At 30.7% G+C, this 22,153-nt stretch overlaps 1 protein-coding gene and 2 non-coding genes across 3 annotated transcripts in view; 2 read left to right on the plus strand and 1 right to left on the minus strand.

The window, feature by feature from the left end:
• LOC142232927 (guanylate cyclase 32E) overlaps nucleotides 1-20,007 on the plus strand; it is a 66,893-nt gene extending 46,886 nt beyond the window's left edge. The window contains exons 4-18 of the mRNA XM_075303646.1: nucleotides 1,129-1,251; nucleotides 1,638-1,824; nucleotides 3,479-3,729; nucleotides 5,003-5,074; nucleotides 5,565-5,710; nucleotides 9,987-10,134; nucleotides 11,026-11,116; nucleotides 11,195-11,382; nucleotides 12,718-12,897; nucleotides 12,966-13,070; nucleotides 13,151-13,222; nucleotides 13,340-13,514; nucleotides 15,462-16,162; nucleotides 16,223-16,863; nucleotides 18,590-20,007. Of these exons, the coding sequence (XP_075159761.1) occupies nucleotides 1,129-1,251; nucleotides 1,638-1,824; nucleotides 3,479-3,729; nucleotides 5,003-5,074; nucleotides 5,565-5,710; nucleotides 9,987-10,134; nucleotides 11,026-11,116; nucleotides 11,195-11,382; nucleotides 12,718-12,897; nucleotides 12,966-13,070; nucleotides 13,151-13,222; nucleotides 13,340-13,514; nucleotides 15,462-16,162; nucleotides 16,223-16,863; nucleotides 18,590-18,791 (3,282 nt within the window). The 3' untranslated portion in view covers nucleotides 18,792-20,007. The remainder of the gene's footprint in view (nucleotides 1-1,128; nucleotides 1,252-1,637; nucleotides 1,825-3,478; nucleotides 3,730-5,002; nucleotides 5,075-5,564; nucleotides 5,711-9,986; nucleotides 10,135-11,025; nucleotides 11,117-11,194; nucleotides 11,383-12,717; nucleotides 12,898-12,965; nucleotides 13,071-13,150; nucleotides 13,223-13,339; nucleotides 13,515-15,461; nucleotides 16,163-16,222; nucleotides 16,864-18,589) is intronic.
• TRNAS-AGA (transfer RNA serine (anticodon AGA)) lies at nucleotides 13,556-13,637 on the minus strand. The gene has a single exon. It is a non-coding gene; the product is annotated as a tRNA-Ser (tRNA).
• On the plus strand, nucleotides 15,327-15,408 carry TRNAS-AGA (transfer RNA serine (anticodon AGA)). Its single transcript has one exon. It is a non-coding gene; the product is annotated as a tRNA-Ser (tRNA).
• Nucleotides 20,008-22,153: the final 2,146 nt, after the last annotated feature.

Below are 22,153 nucleotides of genomic sequence, written 5' to 3' on the forward strand. Positions count from 1 at the left end.
GAAAATTCTTGAAACTTTCCTTCAAGTGTGCGGCAAGGAAGTTTGCCTCTTCGTTCATAACCTTCCCCCACTGCCTTTGTAAATTTCAAAATTTTAAGATTTTTAAGATTTTTTAAGATTTTAAAATTTTTTAAAGATTTTTTTTCAGTTTTAGAGGAGGACCTCCTCCCCGACCAAATATCGAAAAGTGATGTAGCGTATCTTTTGTAAACGTCCCAGAAAATGTCAAGCAAATTATAAGTCTAAAGGGGCGGCCTCTCCTCCGTCCAAATATCACAAAATCAGGTATCAACTATTAATATCGTAACCTCTCCCCAGTCCTCTGTAAATTTCAAGTAACTCGGTAAAGTTTAATTGTTTCTCTGTATGTACTTAAGAGAAGCGGATGTCTCCCTATGCCCTTTTATTTTTATTAAAAAATCAGGAACCTGATATAAATGGCGCCCCTCCCCGACCAAATATCGAAAAATAATGTAGCAGATTTTTGTCTAGATGCCAACCCCAACATACTATGAAAATTTCAAGCAAATCGCATAATTTTGTTCCAAGTTTCAAAAAGTAGGGAAAGGGGGGGGGACCTCCCCCGACCACATATGAAATCATCAGGTACCCCATATTAATTCCATAACCTCACCGCATGTTCTCTGTAAATCTCAGATAATTTGGAGAATTTTAGTTTTTTCACTGTACTTTAAAAAAAGTCGAACAAAGGGGTGGTCCCCCTCCGCCACCAAATATCGAAATAAAAATTAGCGGATCTTTGTCTAGATGCCAATCCCAACCTTCAATGAAAATTTCAAGCAAATCGGTCAACTTTGGTCCAATTTTCAAAAAGTCCGCCAAAGGGGAGGTCCCCCTCCGCGACCAGCTGTCAAAAAATGAGGTACCCTATTTTCACCACATGAACGCCCCCTACGATCTCTGAAAGTTTCAAGTAAATCGGATCAGCCGTTTCGGAGCCAACTCGGTACATTCAAACAAACAATCAAACAAACAAACAAACAAATAAACAAACATAGATTGAATTTTATATATATATAGATTTATATTCTTTCAGTGTATACCAAATATTGTTTTGATTCACAATGATATTTTTTCTTTGGTTTCCTTCCAATTAAATATTTTCAGTATTGCACCCATCGTGACACCTCTAACAAACAGGATTTTCCCACATTTGCTCGCACGCGACCACCGGATACACAGATTTCCAAGTCTGTAGTATCTCTGCTGATGGCTTTCAACTGGACACAGGTAAAATGAAAATGAATTAAATGCCATTGCTTATTGCCATTAGCCCTTAATCGTTCCACCAGTCAGCCATAGGGCAATCGAAACAATTCCGGCAAATATAGCCACTACGTGACTTTATTTGTTTTGTTGCCACTGGCACTTAACACTCACCATTTATAGTCGCCAAACGTTACACGATGAAGGAAAAAATCATCCAAGAACATTTACTGTTATTGATGTGCATTTGGAGTAGGGGCAGTAGGATTAATCCTGGTGTGTGTTTGTGTGCTCCTCATGTACTATACAACAAATTTACCACTTTATTCAGTTTAACATTAACTTTAAGCTTTCTGATGCCCCTCTATTTATCTACCTCTATGGCCTTTTGTGATTTGTTGTATCTGTAGGTTACTTTCCTCTATCTTGACCATCCGGATAGTTTATACCAACCTGTGGCGGATACCATATTGAGCATTTTAAAGAGTGCTGCCATTACTGTACGTGACATCAAGACCTGGAATACCATCTATCATCATGGGTTTATGGCAAATCCTTTCGTGGATTTAGTGGAGAGGACCTTTAAAAATACTCGCAGTAAGTATGAACTCAGGTCTCAGGTACTCCTAGTGGAAATTGATTTACAATTAGCCTTTTCCCATTACCAACAGATTTAGCGAGTGAAAAAGTTCATGTTTCCCTTTTGTCTTTAGTTTTTTGAAAAGAGAAGAGCCCTATTTCCTCAGTGGCAAGGATCATATCATTATTAGGCCATCTGCCGTTAAGCCTTCTTAGTGTATTGGGGGGTTGATGTTGGCCTTTAAAGTGGTCCCTTATAAGAAAGTTCAAATGTAAAAAAGGACATTTGGTGATGGTCGATGTCATAAATCTGCAAGGAGATTTTCTTTTGTTGACAATGAAGAAACTACCCTTAAAGTGTATCATTTTTTCGTTGGGGTGAGTTGTACAGACCTCCTCATTTGATTCCTTAGGGGGTATGTTTTCCTCTTCACATTTGAAGTATACACAACAAACACCAATTGAGATGAATGCATCATCAACACATGAAGGAATTTCCTACAATAAGACATGGACTACAACTTTATGTCTTTGTCAGAAATTCACCAAATGTTTCTATTACTATAGGTACTAAGTTGCAAATGTGAATAATTTTGTTGTTATGGACGAGAAGGATGACGAAGTGGTGGGGCTCAAACACAATGGCCCACACACATGCGACGGACGTTGTCGTCCGAAATTTGTTAAGTACACTCAAAAAAAATGTTTACTTGAATTCTATGATTTTGAACTTTTCTTAAAGATTTTGGTATTGATTCCGAGTCAAAGCTGAGGCTTCTTTAAAATAACGACATTATTTAGCGACCTATCTGACTTTAAATCTAGGATAAAATTAGGATACAGATCTCATTTATTGAATTTCCATTATCGTTTTGCGATATATTCATAAAGCTATTCATGTACAAACATATGACAATTTAAAAATCCAAATTATAACGGATACTTTAAGTAAAAAATGTTTTCTTAATTGCAAAACAATTTTAAACCAAAGATGCTAAATCCCTAAAATAAGTCTTAGGCTATATTAAAAGTATTTTTATCTTAAATCTAAAAATTCAGTATTTCAGTTAATTTAAGGACGATTTCTTTAAATCAAAAATAGGTTTCTTTACTGTAAGGAAAACTTTCCTTAGTTCAAAGACATACGACTTTAACGGAGTGACGCAGATTTCCAAAATTAGTATTCTAAATTTAATAAAAAATTGAAGCAATGATTTTAAACTTTATTTTAATTAAAATGTCATTATTATAAAGGAATTTGTCCTTAACATTTTGTAAAATGCGTATCCTAAAATTTAGTTTAGGTAATTAATATCACATAAATACTTTTTTCAGTATGGGTTCAGTTGCTACACAACTGCACATACCTAGCACGTTTCTGGTAAATTTGTTGACTTTTTTGCTTGGCTCGTGACACTGTGCGACAATTTTACCTTGGCCTGGGACTGGGATGATGTTGTTTTAATGAAGTTATTATCAGTCAATGCTTTTCATGTCCATTTTATGATATTTACACTTAATTACTTATTTAAGGATCATTGCCCTTGCCACTGGTCAGATTGCTCCAAGCATTCCTTTGTCCAAAAATAAAATTTTGAATGTATTTCTTGCTGTTTTTTTGTTTGTTCTCTTCCATTTTTATGTCTTTTCTTCTGTGTTTTTCTTTGATTAGTTTATCTGATATTGGGTCATTATTATGAACATGTGGGCCTTATGGTTGCCCTCTATAACAAAGGCCTATTGGATGAGGGTGACTACTTTGTTGTGGGTGTTGATATCGAGCAATATGATCCCTCACAACCGGACAAATATTTACGCGGTTTGCTGTTGGAGAAAAGCGATACACGGGCCCAATTGGCTTTCCAATCATATTTGGGCATATATCCAACGGCATCCATAAAATTTCCCGAGTTTGCAAAGGAGGTAAGTGTGAAAACTGCTTGTCGAAGTAATCAAAGCTAAACAAAACAGATCCGTTACGCTTTAATGGCTTGTTAAACAGAATCCAGAGGCATTGAGATGAAATGGGATGGGATGTTGGTGTTAGTTTTTGCTTTCATTATGGGCAATTTTTCGATTGAAATAATTTCGCATTAATTTTTCATGAAATCTATGAGGGAATAATGGCCTTCATAATGTGTTTGATTTGTTTTTTTTTTGGCTTGTGATGCCTTAAGATTATGGCATCTGACCAAGTTAATGGTCAAAACCTGCATGTGAGTGTATTATTTAAGCCGCGGGAATGGTTGGCAAATATTTGCCATGGTTTGGTTAATTGTGCGTTTGGACCACCAAGAGATTGACAAATGTTCTACAAAATAAATGGACATAACAACTTTTATGATAGCTTCCTATAGGGTGAGTGAAATGGTTTTGTAGCATTCGAAAAAAAAATTCCAGAAAATCTGGAACAACGGACACTCAAAGGAAATTTCATACAAATCTTCCAATTCTCTTGGTACTCAAGCTAAAATAATCTACCAAAATTTTGGGAAAATTTTCCCAAATAAAAATCTTATTTTGTCAAAATTTTATTTCTATAGAAAATTTTGTCAAAATTTTATTTCTATAGAAAATTTTGTCAAAATTTTAATTCTATAGGAAATTTTGTCAACATTTTATTTCTATAGAAAATGTTGTCACAATTTTATTTTGTCAAAATTTTATTTATAGAGAAAATTTTGTTAAACTTTTTATTTATATTTTTTATTTAAAATTTTATTTCTTAAAAATTTTGTCAATCTTTTTATTTGTATAGAAAATTTTTTCAAAATTTTACTTCTATAGAAAATTTTGTCAAAATTTTATTTCTATAGAAATTTTGTAAAAATTTTATTTCTATAGAAAATTTTGTCAACATTTCTTCTCGTTTCATTTGGGTCGAACTTTGTCATGAACAAATTTTAATTTTTGGGGTCACTTATGGTCACTATTCATGTCACTCACATTTCTCGCTTTATGCATCCATGTTTTGAAGCGATTTCATTCGAAATATTTAGGCTAATTAATAATAGATTAACACATTTTTTTTTTGGTTGGAAAAGGGTATATTTTTCTTCTTTTGTGGTAGTTGTTTAATGTAACGCCCTGGTATTCTGTGTTTGTTTTGGGGGCCGATACCAATATAAAAGCCATTAATCATTATTTAAAAGCAATTTCTGATAGCTTCCTTTTTTCTTTCCCTTCAATGTATTAGGTTAATAAATACATGGAACTGCCACCATTCAACTTTCCCAATCCCTTGGGTTTATTTGGAGGCACCAAACAGGTTAGTACCAATGACACCACCACTAACAACAGCATTCAGCAGCTGAAGAAGGATGAAAGAAAACCAACAACAAAAGCCATACTACATCCTTAGTCAGTCATCGTCATCTTTATCATGGGCATCTTTTTTTTTGGCAGAACATAAAAACTGAAACAATACTAACCATGGAAGCATGGTTTGAGAATTGAAGAATGGATGTTTCTAATTTAAATAGAACGCTCCATAAACCTAATTTTAATAGCTTTATAAAGTAATATCATGTAGTCGATATCCTGGCATCCTTATTCGGTCTCTAGCTTATGCTGTAGATATTGATATCGACCTTTAAGAGTATGCGTGTTTGTGTGCATGTGTATTTTAAGGCATTTCATAGATTTACACTTCCCTGTCTATCATGACATTGACATTCCTTTCATTTTGAACGATTTCAGTGTTTTTTATTATTTTGATGTTTTATGCTTGTATCCTTATTTGTCTGCCTATTTTACAGATAAGTGCTGAGGCAGCATATCTCTACGATGCCGTTCACTTGTATGCAAAAGCCCTGATTAAAGTTCTACGCCGCGGTGGTAGGCCACGCAATGGTACAGCCATAATTGAAGCTATTAAAGGATCGAAATATCGCAGTGCTATGGGGTGAGTTAGAGCTGGGAAGGGAAACAGAAATAACAAAAAAAAGGGAACAGCCGAAAGAACAGCTGGCCAAATCTCGACTATGCCTCATCATGGATTGCATAGAAAAAATTCTACCAAAGAAAATAAATAACAATGACATAAAGTTGTGGTTAGGCAAGGGTCATAGATTAATATCATGGGAGCCACCGTGGTGCAATGGTTAGCATGACCGCCTTGCTTACACAAGGTCGTGGGTTCGATTCCTGCTTCTACCGAACACCAAAAAGTTTTTCAGCGGTGGATTATCCCACCTCAGTAATGCTGGTGACATTTCTGAGGGTTTCAAAGCTTCTCTAAGTGGTTCCACTGCAATGTGGAACGCCGTTCGGACTCGGCTATAAAAAGAAGGTCCCTTGTCATTGAGCTTAACATGGAATCGGGCAGCACTCAGTGATAAGAGAGAAGTTCACCAATGTGGTATCACAATGGACTGAATAGTCTAAGTGAGCTAACCTAGTATAAAATTAGGAATATAATTCCATTCAATTTCCTTACACATAACATATATGGCCCCAATAATACGGATAGAAATTAGGTCGGCTGGAGTCTACTATTGACCATAAGGCCAAAGAAAATTCTTTCGGTGAGGGAAGTAGCACATTTCAAAACTATAAACTTGAGCTAAATCGCATCACCGCCACAGTTGCCATTCGAATCCAAAATAATGTAACAAAATTTAAAGAAAAATTTACCAAACAAAAAATCTTATTTTGTCAAAAGTTTATTTCTATGGAAAATAGATATTATTTCTATAGAAAATTTTGTCAACATTTTATTTCTATAGAAAATTTTCTCAAAATTTATTTCTATAGAAAATGTTCTCAAAATTTTATTTCTATAGAAAATTTTCTCAAAATTTATTTCTATAGAAAATTTTGTCAAAATTTTATTTATTTAGAAAATTTTGTCAAAATTTTATTTCTATAGAAAATTTTCTCAAAAGTTTATTTCTATAGAAAATTTTGTCAACATTTTATTTCTATAGAAAATGTTCTCCAAATTTATTTCTATAGAAAAATTTGTCAAAATTTTATTTCTATAGAAAATTTTCTCAAAATTTATTTCTATAGAAAATTTTGTCAAAATTTTATTTATATAGAAAATTTTGTCAAAATTTTATTTCTATAGAAAATTTTCTCAAAAGTTTATTTATATAGAAAATTTTGTCAATAGATATTCGCCCTTATTCCTGAAGTCGCCCTCGCTCTCGCCGTCGCTTTTTGTCGTCTGTCGCTTTTAAGTCGTCTCGTCATTCATTTGGTATTCCTGCGAAGTGGCGACGGCGACGACGACGATTACTTTTTGTACCAATTACAATACTCGGAAATAAAAGGCCGATATCACTAGAAAACAATCAGCTGATGTGCAAAAAAAGAATTTTAATTTTTTCGGTTTAAAATATTTTTATTCTGACGAAATTCTAAGTCGGAAAATCAAGAAAAAATATTTAATTTGACCCGGAAAAATGTGGATATATATTCGAGGACAGTTAAAGCTTCCAAAACTACAAAAATGGCGACGACGCTGAGATCAATGGCACAAGGATCATCGTGAAAGAAAACAATCAGCTGATGTGCAAAACTGAATTTTAATTATTGCGTTTAATGCTGTGTGTAATCCAATGTTGACTTGGAAAATCAAAATAAATGATAAATTTGACTCGGAAAATGATTTAGATATCTACATTAGGACAATAACAACATCCGGCATATACAATTGGAACGACGTTGACATTATGTGTCCAAGGATCATTCAAAGTTCGACACAATTGTTACCTAATTTTGGTGCTAAAATAAATGGAATCGAAAATCAACACGTTTACTTTAATTTTACAGGGTTCTTTTCTATGATTTGAATGTGATGACCATAACTGCTATATGTATTGATTTTTTCGCCATTTTTTTGTAATTGTTGAAGATTAGTCACTTTACCTCTTACCTCTTACCAATTTCCATTTTTACATTTATTTTTCAATTGTTCGATTAATAAAGTCTAAAAAACTTCTTCAAAAATTAAACACTAAACTCGTCGCTGGTAAATTTAAAGGCGACAAAAAGCGACGATGTTGGCGACAAAAAGCGACACCAGGAATACCGATTTTCTTCGATAGCAGAATATATCGACGAACGGAATACCAATTAGTGGCGACTGACGAAAAGCGACGGCGAGGGCGACTTTTGGAATAAGGGTGATTATTTCTATAAAAATTTTGTCAACATTTTATTTATATAGAAAATTTTCTCCAAATTTATTTCTATAGAAAATTTTGTCAAAATTTTATTTCTATAGAAAATTTTCTCAAAATTTATTTCTATAGAAAATGTTGTCATAATTTTATTTCTATAGAAAATTTTGTCAACATTTTATTTCTATAGAAAATTTTCTCAAAATTTATTTCTACAGAAAATGTTGTCAAAATTTTATTTCAATAAAAAATGTCAAAAATTTTTTTTTTTTGTTTTGTTATTGTAGTTTTTTTTTCTTTAATCATTGTTGTTGTTTTTGATTTCAACTTAAAACCATGCAATGACTAAACTACAAGTGTAGCTTAACCAACAGAGGAAAAGTATGCTTGTCAAACATGCATACTTTTCCTCTGTTGATTAAGCTACACTTGTAGTTTAGTCAATGCATGGTTTTAAGCTGAAATCTAAAACAACAACAATGATTAAAGAAGAAAAAACAACAATAACAAAACAAGACAAATGAAGATAGAGGAAGCACGCTCAAAAACAAACCCAGCCAACTACATTCAAATCGATGATTTGAGTTTGGCAAAGGAAAAAAGATATGCTTGCAAATTTGTTTAGGCAGTAGCCGACTATCAAACCTTTTTTCAGAAGGTTCAAGTGTAGTTCACTTTGGGTTGAGTGAATTACCCGAATTTATTCTGATAATTGGTTGATAGTTTTGCTGCAAGTAGAGAATGCTGATGAGGAATGTGGTAATTCCGAAACAGGGGCCAAATCACCGCATTCGTCATCGAGTTCTGTTTCGTATAGAGAAACATTTCGATCGCATTAAATTTTTGGATCACCGCATTCGATCGTAATTTATTTTGTCTACTACTTTTTTTTACATTGCTGTAAACATATGGTAATAAGAAATTGGAAGATAGAAGAATTTCAAAATAATTTTTTGTTATCAAATTATGTTATTTCTGAGATATTTATATTGTTTTTGTGTTTTTTTTTGTCCTCGTCTTCGGATTCAGAGGATGAGTACAAAGTGGCATTAATAAGGAAAAATATTCGTGACAAAAGCAGTCCTTTAGCATTGCCTGAAGTAGAGTAAGTGATTCTATTTTGAAGTGAGTGCTTTTAACCAATTGTGTTTTTAACATCCATAGATTTAAAAGACGTTTTCATCTGTCAAAAGAAACTTTTAAATATGTTCTTGAAAAAATAAGTTTTTTTTTTGAAGCGGCTACTGAGCATTCCTTTCTTTGATCCATTTCCCTAAATGCAAGTAATATTATATTTTCTTAAATGTATTTTGCCAAAATAGAATGATAATTAAATTTCCACCACCTTTTTTCTTTTCGTTTACCATTATTCTGCTCAAAAATCACTACATACTTCGTTTTCGATAGCATGCTACCTATCGTGTTCAACTTCGAGTAGAAACAATTCGATAACGACTGCGGTGATCCGCGTAAACTACACTACGATGACGAATTACTCGATTTCGACTGCGGTGATTTGGCCCCAGCTGTACATCAACCATCTTGCAGTCTATAGGACTTTGCCCAAATAAATTTGACAAACATTCTTTTCCTCTGTTGGTTAAGCTACACTTGTAGTTTAGTCAATGTATGGTTTTAAGTTGAAATAAAAAACAACAACAAAATTTTATTTCTATAGAAAATTTTGTCAAAATTTTATTTCTATACAAAATTTTGTCAAAATTTTATTTCTATAGAAAATTTTGTCAAATATTATTCAATTTTCCTGCAATAAACTAATAATATCTTTCTGATAAAAAAATGCACTAAAATGCATAACTTTATCAAATTTTGAATAATTTTCTTGATATTTTTATCAAAATTTAACAAAATTTTCTGTGTACGTGATGTCTCCGTATGGATCGATCTCCTTATTTTATTCACCCAAAATGTTGGAAATTTGGGGACTCTTCTATGTCATCCATGATCGGGGGTTTTTTTAGGTCTCCTTTTGGCCAACTCTTTGGTATGTACTACGTTGTAATTCAAATGTTTTTCTTAATAATTCTACAGATATCATGTCTACATTGATGAAAATGGAGATGCTGCCGGTAATTATACAGTATTAGCGAGAGGTCTCGCGTGTAATCTAAAAAATAAAACAGTTCCTGGTCTGCTGCCTGTGGGTACTTTCAGTCAGACACAAAGTGATAAATTGCCTGTAAGTAGACATGAAAAATTTAAAAAGAAAATTTTCGTAAAATGTCTATATTTACGTTCATTCTCACAACAAGTGACGCGATGTTAATAATAGGAATAAATCGAAAATGTAAATATTTTCTATCCCATTTGATATAAACAGCAATGCTTATTTTGGTCTCAATTAAAAAAATAATTTAATTGAAACTGTATCAATCATGCAAATGATCATATCAATCATTCACTGTGGTTCAACAAATAATAATACAATTAAATAACTATTTAATTCATTTAATCGGCAATTGAACTTGAAGAGTTGTTTAATTGAATCAATTAAATTAAATAAGTAAATGTATAATAGGTCTTTTTGGCTTCCTTTATAATGATGACTGAATAAAAAAATATATAAAATAATATAAAATAATTTAATTAATTGATAAATTAGCTATTAATTGGAATAATAAATTTTATTGATTATTAAAGATGTTCATAGAAAATATTTCACCACTGTTGTTATATTTTTTTGTAAATAAAAATTGTAAATCATAGGACCTCTTCATATAAACACATTGAAAAATTCTTAATCTCATTTTTGCTGTAAAGAAACTGCTTAATATCCTTCTTTGTATTTTATTTTCTCTTTTTCAATATTTTTTCCAATACGTTTTTGTCTGTTTTTGTTATTTGAATCTGTATTGAAACACCTTTTTATGTCCCCATTTAACACTTGTTGCTATAAAAATAAATAAACACAAAAAAAAATAATACCAAACCAAAACAAAAAAAAGAGCTATAGGCAGGTGAGCTTATCATTCATAAATATTTATTGTCTGTTTAAGTTAAGCAACAACTTTAGTTCACACTTGGTTAAACCTCATAATGATAATCGCTCCTTTGTTGTCTTTTGTGACAGGATCTCAATTTATACGGCAAAATAGAGTGGGTGGGCGCTGGACGTCCTGCTGCTGAACCCAAATGTGGCTTTGCAGATGAAAAATGCATAAGTAAGTAGTGTATCCAAAGGCAGAATTGTATTAATGGGCTTGGTGTCTTGGTTGTCGTCTCACAAATTTCCTCTCCAGGTTACACCGGTGAGATTTCAGCTGGTATTGCTGGTGGTGCTTTACTCTTATTGGGTATAATCTCTTTGGTTCTCTATCGTAATTGGCGCTATGAACAGGAACTGGATAGTCTATTGTGGAAAATTGATTTTCGTGAAGTACAGATGCATGAAAATGAAAAGGAATCTAATGCACAAAAACAGACAAGGGTAAGCCATCAGACTTTTTTCTTTTCAGAAAAACGAAATTTTAGACAAACGTAGTATTATTTTTATAAGAAAAAATATTTTAATAAAAATAAAAAAAAAATTAGAAATAACCGTTTCATTCATTTAAGTTTGTTTGTTCTTAGGGAAAATATTTTTAAACAAAGCGAAATTCGTTTGTCTAAATTTCATTGCGGAGGAAAGTATTTTTTCTTTGGATGTATGAAAATGTTGTCAAAATTTTATTTCTATAGAAAAAATTTGTCAAAATTTTATTTCTATAGAAAATTTTAGCAAAATTTTATTTCTATAGAAAATTTTATCAAAATGTTATTTCTATAAAAAATTTTCTCAAAATTTTATTTCTATAGAAAATTTTGTCAAAATTTTATTTCTATAAAAAATTTTCTCAAAATTTTATTTCTATGGAACATTTTATTTCAATGGAAAATTTTGTCACAATTTTATTTCAATGGAAAATTTTGTCAAAATTTTATTTCAATGGAAAATTTTGCCAAAATTTTATGTTTATAGGAAATTTTCTCAAAATTTTATTCTATGGAACACTTTATTTCAATGGAAAATTTTGTCAAAATTTTATTTCAATGGACAATTTTGTCAAAATTTTATTTCTATAGAAAATTTGTCAAAATTTTATTTCTATAGAAATTTTTCTTAAAATTTTATTTGTATAAAAAATTTTGTCAGAATTTTTCTATAGAAAATTTTGTCAACATTTTATTTCTATAGAAAATTTTGTCAAAATTTTATTTCTATTGAAAATGGTATCAAAATTTTATTTCTATAGAAAATTTTGTCAAAATTTTATTTCTATAGAAAATTTTATCAAAATTTTATTTATAGAAAATTTTATCAAAATTTTATTTCTATAGAAAATTTTATCAAAATTTTATTTATAGAAAATTTTATCAAAATTTTATTTCTATAGAAAATTTTGTCAGAATTTTAGTTCTATAGAAAATTTTATAAAAGTTTTATTTCTATAGAAAATTTTGTCAAAATTTTATTTTTGTAGACAATTTTGTCGAATTTTTATTTTTATAGAATATTTTGTCAAAATTTTATTTCATTTTTTTTCACAATTTAATTGACTCTGAAAATTTTTTCAGAATTATTAAAGCCAAGTTGATCTTAGTCCAACAACATTTTCTTTCTCTAATGGCAAAACGTCTTCAATGAAAAGTTGATCAACTTTTGATCAAGTAAAAAATCTTTGAATCGGAGAAATGTCATTGTTATTTTAAATATATAGAATCGTTGTACTTAAAACAATAGTTTTCCAGTGTATCAAAAAGTAAAAATATATTTTTTTTTCAGTCAACCCATCCTCTGATACGAACTAGCCAAGTTAGCTTGAGTTCAAATCCTGATGCAGATTTCCGCTACACGACTATTTTTACACCCATTGGTTTATATAAAGGTCAATTGTATGCCATTAAAAAGGTACGCAAGAAATGCGTGGACATCTCACGAGAAATGAAAAAGGAATTGAAATTGGTAAAGAGTCACCATTCATGGCCAAAATTCTCATTAAATTTGAATTTGATGATTTTTTTCTTATATAGCTCCGTGATGCTCGTCATGATAATATTTGTGCTTTCATTGGAGCCTGTACCGACCCTCCTAATATTTGTATAATTACGGAATATTGTACGCGAGGAAGTTTAAAGGTATGTATCTATAGGTTTGAATGCTGAAATCCTCTTCAGGCATGCTTTGAATTCTTTATGCTGTTTCTCCCCTAACAAAGGACATTTTGGAAAATGAGGACGTCAAGCTGGACAACATGTTTATCGCCTCAATGGTAGCCGATATTATACGTGTAAGTCATTACAATGCTTTGATGCTTATCTATTCAGAAAACTAGCATTGGCTGATTGGTTCCCATTTTTTCTCTTTGTTTCTTTTCTAATATCCACTCCTCTTTTCATCACATTAGGGTGTCATTTATTTACATGAATCACCCATACGTTTCCATGGGTCTTTGTGCACTTCAAATTTGTTGATTGACTCACGCTGGGTGGTTAAATTGAGTGACTTTGGTTTGTTTGCTTTCAAGCAAGGTATTGAGGATAGCTCCACAGACAATGTGACAATGGCGGCCAAATGTACAAGTAAGTTGTGAAAAAAAAAATTTAAAAAAAATAACTGTTATCGCAGTCGGTAGGATTCGAACCTACGCTCCCAGAGGGAATCTGATTTCTAGTCAGACGCCTTAACCGCTCGGCCACGACTGCTTGTATAATTCTCGGACACAGATAATAACAGAAACCATAAGACTATAAATAAATAAACACTTATATTAAATATTTTCATAAATGTAAAGTTGTTGTAAAATTCTATTTTTAAAAGATAAAAAAATACATTGATACTAATTTTAATAATCTTATCTGTTTGATTGAGTTTATTACCTCAGAGATGATAAACATATTTGCTTGGTACAATACGACTTGAAAAAAGTGCCAAGATGCCTCTCATAGTATGAAAGTGCCAACACTGTTATTCTCTTTTAAAAAAAAATTATTCTTTCTCGGCCGTTTATAGTTTTCTCTCCACATATTCTCTTCATATTAAAGGGATGGTAAATATATAAAGAGTATGGTACGAATATGGTACTATGAAAATATAGCCGGGCTAATAGAAAATATGAAGAATATTTAATCTGGGTGCCATGATAGGTGACAATCATAGCTTCAACAAACATGTTCATGCATTTCCGCTGGGTTTAACTATCAGTTACCATGAAGTATATTGAAGATATATTCGTTGCAGCACTTATGTTCCTGAATAGGTGGGGTGAGTTACTTACAAATATTGTATGTGGTTTAGCTAACCTAAGGCCTAACTGAGCATCATGAAATTAATATATATCGATGTAGAAAATTTTACTTAATTAAGATTGGGATTTTATAATTTTGATATTAATACAAATTTCAAAATTTTAGAATTCCAAACAAGTAAAAATTAAACAAAATCTATTTTCCCTAATGTTCCTATTTATTAGTCGATCTTATTATAAATGTAGGTCAATAAAATAATCTTCTCTTACATTTTTTCGAACCAACTATCAATTTTATACTATTATTGTAGAGCAGTATTTTTGTTGGCTCTTCTCCCCGAATTAGGAAGCTTTCGTACCCAAAACCCCAATTTAAATCAAAATTCCTCACAAAAAATTTCCATTACATTTTTGACAAGTTTTTATGAAAAAAATAAAGAAATGGGCTCTGCGGCAGAAAATCGGTAATAATTTAAAAATTGAAAAAAATATAAAATTTATACTCATATCGGCTTAAGAGCTGCAATAAGATCAAGATTTCGAAACTCAATACCTGGAAACAGGTGATTGTCTTCCGAATATTCGAAAAATGAGACTTCGGTCACCATATATTTATGGACGAAAATTAATTTCTAAATACTCAAGTAATAAAATTGGGTGGTAGATAAATATGATGGCGAACCATCTTCGTCATTTCTATATTTATGGGATATATTGTCCAAATCAAAGATAAACACTGATGGAAGGGCAACATTTAGGCCCGAGTCCTCACGAAATGACTTCCCAATTGCAGAAAATTGTAGCTGAGCAAAATTATAAATTAGTGCTTGGATCCCCAAAATAAAATTCTGTATCCGTTTCTAGTCCAAATGCTTCATTTGCACCCTTTTGCAACACTGGTAGACAATACAATCGCATGAAAGAAATCATTTCGTACACATAAATGTACCCAAAAAGTACTCGCTAATTTTGTCCAACACTGTTTCTCTATTTATATATTTCTCTCTCTCAATAATAGTCGTTTTTCTCTTAAAAATAATAGCTAATGAATCTCTTAAATGTGAAATGAATAATGCGAAAAAATGGCTCTCTTAAATATCAAGTATCCATAACCTCATAGCATAAATATACCCCAATACAAACGCAAGCAGTCGTGGCCGAGCGGTTAAGGCGTCTGACTAGAAATCAGATTCCCTCTGGGAGCGTAGGTTCGAATCCTACCGACTGCGGAGGATTTTTCTTTTTTATTTTTTTTTAATATTCGTTTTTTTACTATTCACAGAACTTTTATATCGTGCACCCGAGCTATTGCGACAAGGCCCAGCCTCCTTGGTGTTGGGTTCACAAAAAGGTGATTCATATTCATTTGGCATTGTCCTATATGAAATTCACACACGCCATGGACCCTTTGGTGAAACCGGATTAACTCCTATGCAGTGTTTACAAAAGGTTTTACAAGTTCAAGATAACTTATATCCCTATAGGCCTTCATTGCAGCCTTTGGAAACATCTTTTGATTGTGTTCGAGAAATTCTCACAGAATGTTGGGCCGAAAGACCCGATGATCGTCCAGACTTCAAGACAATACGAGCCAAATTAAGACCCCTACGTAAGGGTATGAAGCCAAACATATTTGACAACATGATGGCCATGATGGAGAAGTATGCCAACAATTTAGAGGCTTTGGTTGATGAACGTACCGATCAATTGCAAGAGGAAAAAAAGAAGACTGATGCTTTGCTCCTGGAAATGTTGCCACGTCCAGTAGCAGAGCAATTGAAAAAAGGCCACAAGGTAGATCCCGAGAGTTATGAACAAGTTTCCATATATTTTAGTGATATAGTCGGTTTCACCTCCATGTCCGCCGAGAGTACACCGCTACAAGTGGTGGATTTCCTGAATGACCTCTACACATGTTTTGATTCAATCATAGGCCATTATGATGTCTACAAGGTGGAAACAATAGGCGATGCTTATATGGTGGTACGTATTGCTTACTAAAGTCTTTTCGCAAATATTTCAGTTCTCCTTTACTCTTTGTAGGTATCTGGTTTACCCATACGTAATGGTGATTTGCATGCGGCTGAAATTGCGTCCATGTCATTGCATTTGCTTAATGCAGTTTCCGAATTCAAGATTCGTCATCGCCCCTACAATAAGTTACTCTTACGTATAGGTATTCACACGGGCCCCGTATGTGCTGGTGTGGTGGGCCTTAAAATGCCACGTTATTGCCTCTTTGGTGACACGGTGAATACGGCATCACGCATGGAATCCTCTGGCGTACCTTTGAAAATTCATTGCAGTTGGCAGTGTAAAGAGCTGCTCGAAAAACTGGGTGGCTATCACTATCAGGAACGTGGTATGGTCAATATGAAGGGCAAAGGTGAACAACGTACCTATTGGCTGTTGGGTGAGGATGAAGAGGCCAAACAAAGGCGTACCTATGAACGTTCACAAAGACGCGGATCAAGGGCTTTGAACAAATATATACAGGGCACAATAAAACAACAACAGCAGCAGCAAATGAATCACTTGTCGGTGGCCAGTGATTTGGGTATACGTTCATCGTTGAAGAACAAAAATTTACCTCGCAATTCCTTAACACGCTCGTCGAGTTTGGAATCGCCAAAGAAATTGAGATTTGCCACCGGTCCTTTATTGGAACATCATCGTTATCATAGGTGAGTGAGAGAATGGGAGCATAGAAGTGTATCTTAGGTTCCAAACGACCAATTGTTTTCGTTTTGATGCCAATGTGAACTTAGGTCCAGGATAGATTTTTGTACTAGTTATTTTTTCTTTTAGTTCCATTAAGCATATACAGTGAAACTTCTTAAACTTGAATACACTGAAAACCGGACGCCTCTCAAAGGTGGCCAATTGTCGTGAGATGTTTTTGCTATAATAATACATTAGAATTAATCTCTCATAATTGGAACCTCCCAAATATAGAAATAAAATTTTCACAAAATTTTCTATAGATATAAAATTTTGACAAAATTTTCTATAGATATAAAATTTTGACAAAATTTTCTATAGAAATAAAATTTTGCTAAAATCATCTATAGAAATAAAATTTTGACAACATTTCTATAGAAATAAAATTTTGACAAAATTTTCTATAGAAATAAAATTTTGACAAAATCATCTATAGAAATAAAATTTTGACAAAATATTCTTTGGAAATAAAATTTACAGAAAATCTTCTATAGAAATAAAATTTTGCTAAAATCTTCTATAGAAATACAATTTTGACAAACCTTTCTATACAAATAAAATGTTGACAAAACTTTTCTATAGAAATAAAATTTTGACAAAATTTTCTATAGAAATAAAATTTTGACAACATTTTCTAAAGAAATAAAATTTTGACAAAATTTTCTATAGAAATAAAATTTTGACAAAATTTTCTATAGAAATAAAATGTTGACAAAATTTTATATAGAAATAAAATGCTGACAAAATTTTCTATGAAAATAAAATTTACAGAAAATTTTCTATAGAAATAAAATTTTGATAAAATCTTCTATAGAAATAAAATTTTGACAAACTTTTCTATACAAATAAAATTTTGACAAAATTTTCTATATAAATAAAATTTACCGAAAATTTTGTATAGAAATAAAATTTTGATAAAATCTTCTATAGAAATAACATTTTCTATAGAAATAAAGTTTTGACAAAATTTTCTATAGAAATAAAATTTTGACAAAATTTTATATAGAAATAAAATTTTGACAAAATTTTCTATAGAAATAAAATGTTCACAAAATTTTCTATAGAAATAAAATGTTGACAAAATTTTATATAGAAATAAAATGCTGACAAAATTTTCTATGGAAATAAAATTTTGACAAAATTTTATATAGAAATAAAATCTTGGCAAAATTTTCTATGGAAATAAAATTTTGACAAAAAATTATATTAACTCAATATCTTCGAAAATTTTTATGTTCGTGTAAGGTCATGCTATCAAAATCCATTGTGAGTAAGTTCTCCCTTTTGGGAGCAAGCTAAAATCGTTAAAACATTTAAATTTTAAAAATTAAGGAATAATTATACACCCAAAAATAGTCACTAATGGAATGGATCATGATATATAATATAATAATATTCTTTCAAAAAAAGCATACTAATCACAAAACCACATTTGTTCAAAAATTTCAAAATAAGAAATAGTTTTAAATTTGGTAGATTTTTGGTAAAATTATCCTCAAATATTGCTGGCGGCAAGCGTGTCTGAGATCCAACAATTGTTAGTTAATTTATGTGAAATTTGAAATATTTGCATTCTATTGTAGTGTTAAAATGATGGTAGAGATTTTGATATAGTTCCCATATAGACCCTATATTGTGTGTTAATAAAAAATAACACAATAAATTATCATTGCTTATTTTCCATTCTAGCGATGAAGCCCTTTTAGAAGTGATTACCGACTCTTACACTGGCCTACGTCGATCTTCGGGAGCCTCTTGTCATTCACGCTACGAAGAATCTACGTTATCTTGCCAAAGCTGTGATGATTTAACCAATCTCCAACGCCAAAGACGTCCTTCCTCCTATCCCACAGCCAATACGCCGCTCTTGCTGAATCACAAGGAAACTTAAAAAAAAAAAAAAAAAAAACAAAAACGAAATGAAATGAAATGAAATCCAAAATCGAATTCGTAATCATAAATGTCAAATGTTACTAAACGAATACAATAATTTTCTTATATCAGAAATAGTTTTCAACTCCTTTCTTGAGGAGATGCCAAAACCAAATGACAACAGTAGTTTAAGAAAACAGTAACAGAAAAAAACAACGTAACTACATTTTTGCTTAGTGGAAATTCCGAAATTATAAATGTGTTCATATATTAGAAAAATATATTTTTTATGTAGTTAAAAGGATGTGTATGTAAAAGTTTATTCCAAAAAAAGTATACACAAATATTAAATATGTTGGTGTTGATCATAAACAAAGATGATTAGGAATATTTTCGTTAGAATGGCTAATACAAATAGTATTAGGCCCAGTCCCAATATTTTGCCCTACACCACAATTGTGTGTGTAATGCTTGCATATAATCAAAAACAGATTATTTTAAAAGAAATTTTTTATTAATTTTTTTTTGGCAAATGCTGAAAATCTAAGTGTCTCTAGTCTATTTATTTTATTTAATAATCCAATCTAGATGTTTTGTAAATTTTTAAATATTTTTAAGAATTTGAAATTAATATGTACTTAATTTATATGGATGTGTGAGTGTATTATTATATATTTAAAAATTTAAACAAAACAAAACAAAGAAAATGGAAAGCAAATTTTCTTAAAGCTTTCAATGAAATTGTGGTATTTTAAAGGTTCTTATGTTCTTCAAAAGAAAACTATCCATGCTCTAGGAGTAGGAAAGTTCATTAAAATTTATTTAATTGTATTAATGTTGTTAAATAAATATACCGCCCCCAATCCCATAATATGCATTATAATTATATAACCAATTCAATTCGTGATATACTTACTTAATAGGTAGGCCAAAATTTTATGTATATCCTTCTATGAGGAAATTTTAAATGTAAAATCCTTGTATTGTTTTTTATTATTGTTATATATTTGTTTTTATTTAAGCAGTTGTTTTTTGTTTTGTTTTGGTTCTCTTTTTTATCGATGATATACATAAGTATAGTTTCTCTTTCGAATTATTGTTTGTTCAAAACTTCTTTATCAATTGTCCAAGTAAAACTTAACAATTCGTTTAACAAACTTTCATTATATGTATAATAGATATATATAAAAAATCATTAAAATAAATGTTGTTTTAACAATTTGCCTGTTTTCAAATATGCCATTATTCAATTTCAAGAATAGGGTTTATATTTATTTATAAATATATTTTTATTTAACATACCTTCTACGAGAATTTTTTTATTTAGTGAGTGCTTTGATTTGTTTTGCCAGCCTTGTGGTAATTTGAAGGTTCAGGCGTATTTTTGTTTTATGTTTCTCGTTTTTTTTTTTTTTTGAATTTGAATTTGTATGGTGGTGTAGGTTTGGACTTCTTGGATTTTGCCAGGATTTTAGTATAGTATTATGAAGCCGCACTAAAAATCATTAAATTTGGGCAGATATGTAAGAAGACAGCATGCGAGTGATATCTTCCAATAGGAAATAAAGAACTTATATATCGCTCTGACTTAACCTCATTAATAATTTAGAGAGCGGATAAGAAAAGTTTAAAAATTTTCAAAAAAAAAAAATCAAAATAAAATCCAGATATTTAAAATTGGGAGATCTGTATCGATTCAGCCTCCACCTTCAGGTAAATATCGGATAAAAATGTGGGTTTCCAAATGCTCAACAAATAACATAAAAAAATATTGGCGGTGGCTTCCGATTGACGTTTGAGTCTAATCGTCTTAGGCCAATTATCCCTTAAAATATCAAACAAAAGCATACCCTTTACTTTCTTTAAGAATTACGGGCATTTCCTTATGAACCATGCATAACGCCATAAAACTGGGTATTCAGGGGTCCATGTGATATATAAATGTTAGGACAATTGTGTGTGTGTATGTTTTCTTTATAAAAATCGAAATGAAAAAAACAATGCATTTGAACATTATTTTTTTTTTTATTGTAATAATCAATTAATATTTTTTTTAATTCTTTTACAATATTTTCTGTTTTATAAAGCTTTAATGTATGCAGAATTTTAGTTTTTTTTCTCTACTTTTAACAATTTGTAACAACTTGCTGGTATAAAAAATTAATAGTTTTGCATTTTTTCTTCTTATTTTGGTATAAAAAGTCTAAATTTAATTTTAACAAACAATTCAATTTCATTTTTCATTTCTAATTATACAATTATATATATATATAAATATATTATGGTTTGTATATATATAGTATATGTAACGTCACTAATATCAAGCTATATGAATAGAACAAAATGTGTAAATAATTCTAAATATTTTCCAAATGGTGAGACTGTAGTAAACCCACACTCAAAAATTTTTGTTAAGTTTGTATAAATAGAAATTAATTTAGGAAATATACCAAGGACATAAAGATGGGGATAATATTGGGTTTGTTTAATCTGATATTTTAAAATAATATCCCAACAATTTGTAATAATGTAATTCATTTTTCAATCTGAATAATGTAATTCATTTTTCAATCATTAGTTTAAATGATGTATTCTTTGTTCCTATTCCTATTGAATAGTTAGTAAAAAAATAAAATAATAGCCGTTATAGTTTCTCTTAGGAAGTTCAAAGGAAGATGTCAGTAATAATAGAAACACAAATTTTTTATTTCAGATTTTTTGTGTCTGCTGAAAATTTGTCTCGTTTGCAGAAAACAAAGTACTGCTACTTTGACTGCAAAGGTGGGTATTAAGTTCAAGTTTAGCCGCTAAACTCGTCATTTTTTCATGATTACTTTTCTTTAATAATCCATTCTAAGGAATACAAACTTTGCGAAAATTTGCTTTGGGCTTTTCCCCATCAAGTTATAAAAAAATTTGCAACAAATATGTATAATTTTATGCCTTTTTCTTACTGATTTAGTTTTCACTTTAGCGATTTTAGCGGCTAAACTCGAACTTAGTACCCACCTTAATAGGCAAACTATTGATTCAAATGGAAATTCACTCATCAATTCAAATATTAAACAAACAATTTTTTTGATTTTTTTTAACAAACACCATTTCAACTAAATTTTCTTATGGTGCAAAAATTAGGTATTAAATTTTTTACAGAATTTTTTTAATGTCTAGCATTTGTTATCGCTCGCTCTTATTTCAACTTCGCAGAAGCTATAAAAATACACTTGTAAGTAATATAAAAATGCAATTTCGGCTGTCATAGGGTTAATTGAAATAAATAAATAAATAACAGAGTGTTTTTGAATCATCTCTCTGTTTCATTTTCAATGTTCTCCACATTTTACAATTACGGGTTTCTCTCTCATTACAGTTACATATCAT

Source organism: Haematobia irritans, chromosome 4 (genome assembly GCF_050003625.1).
Source record: "Haematobia irritans isolate KBUSLIRL chromosome 4, ASM5000362v1, whole genome shotgun sequence".
Classification (NCBI taxonomy): domain Eukaryota; kingdom Metazoa; phylum Arthropoda; class Insecta; order Diptera; family Muscidae; genus Haematobia; species Haematobia irritans.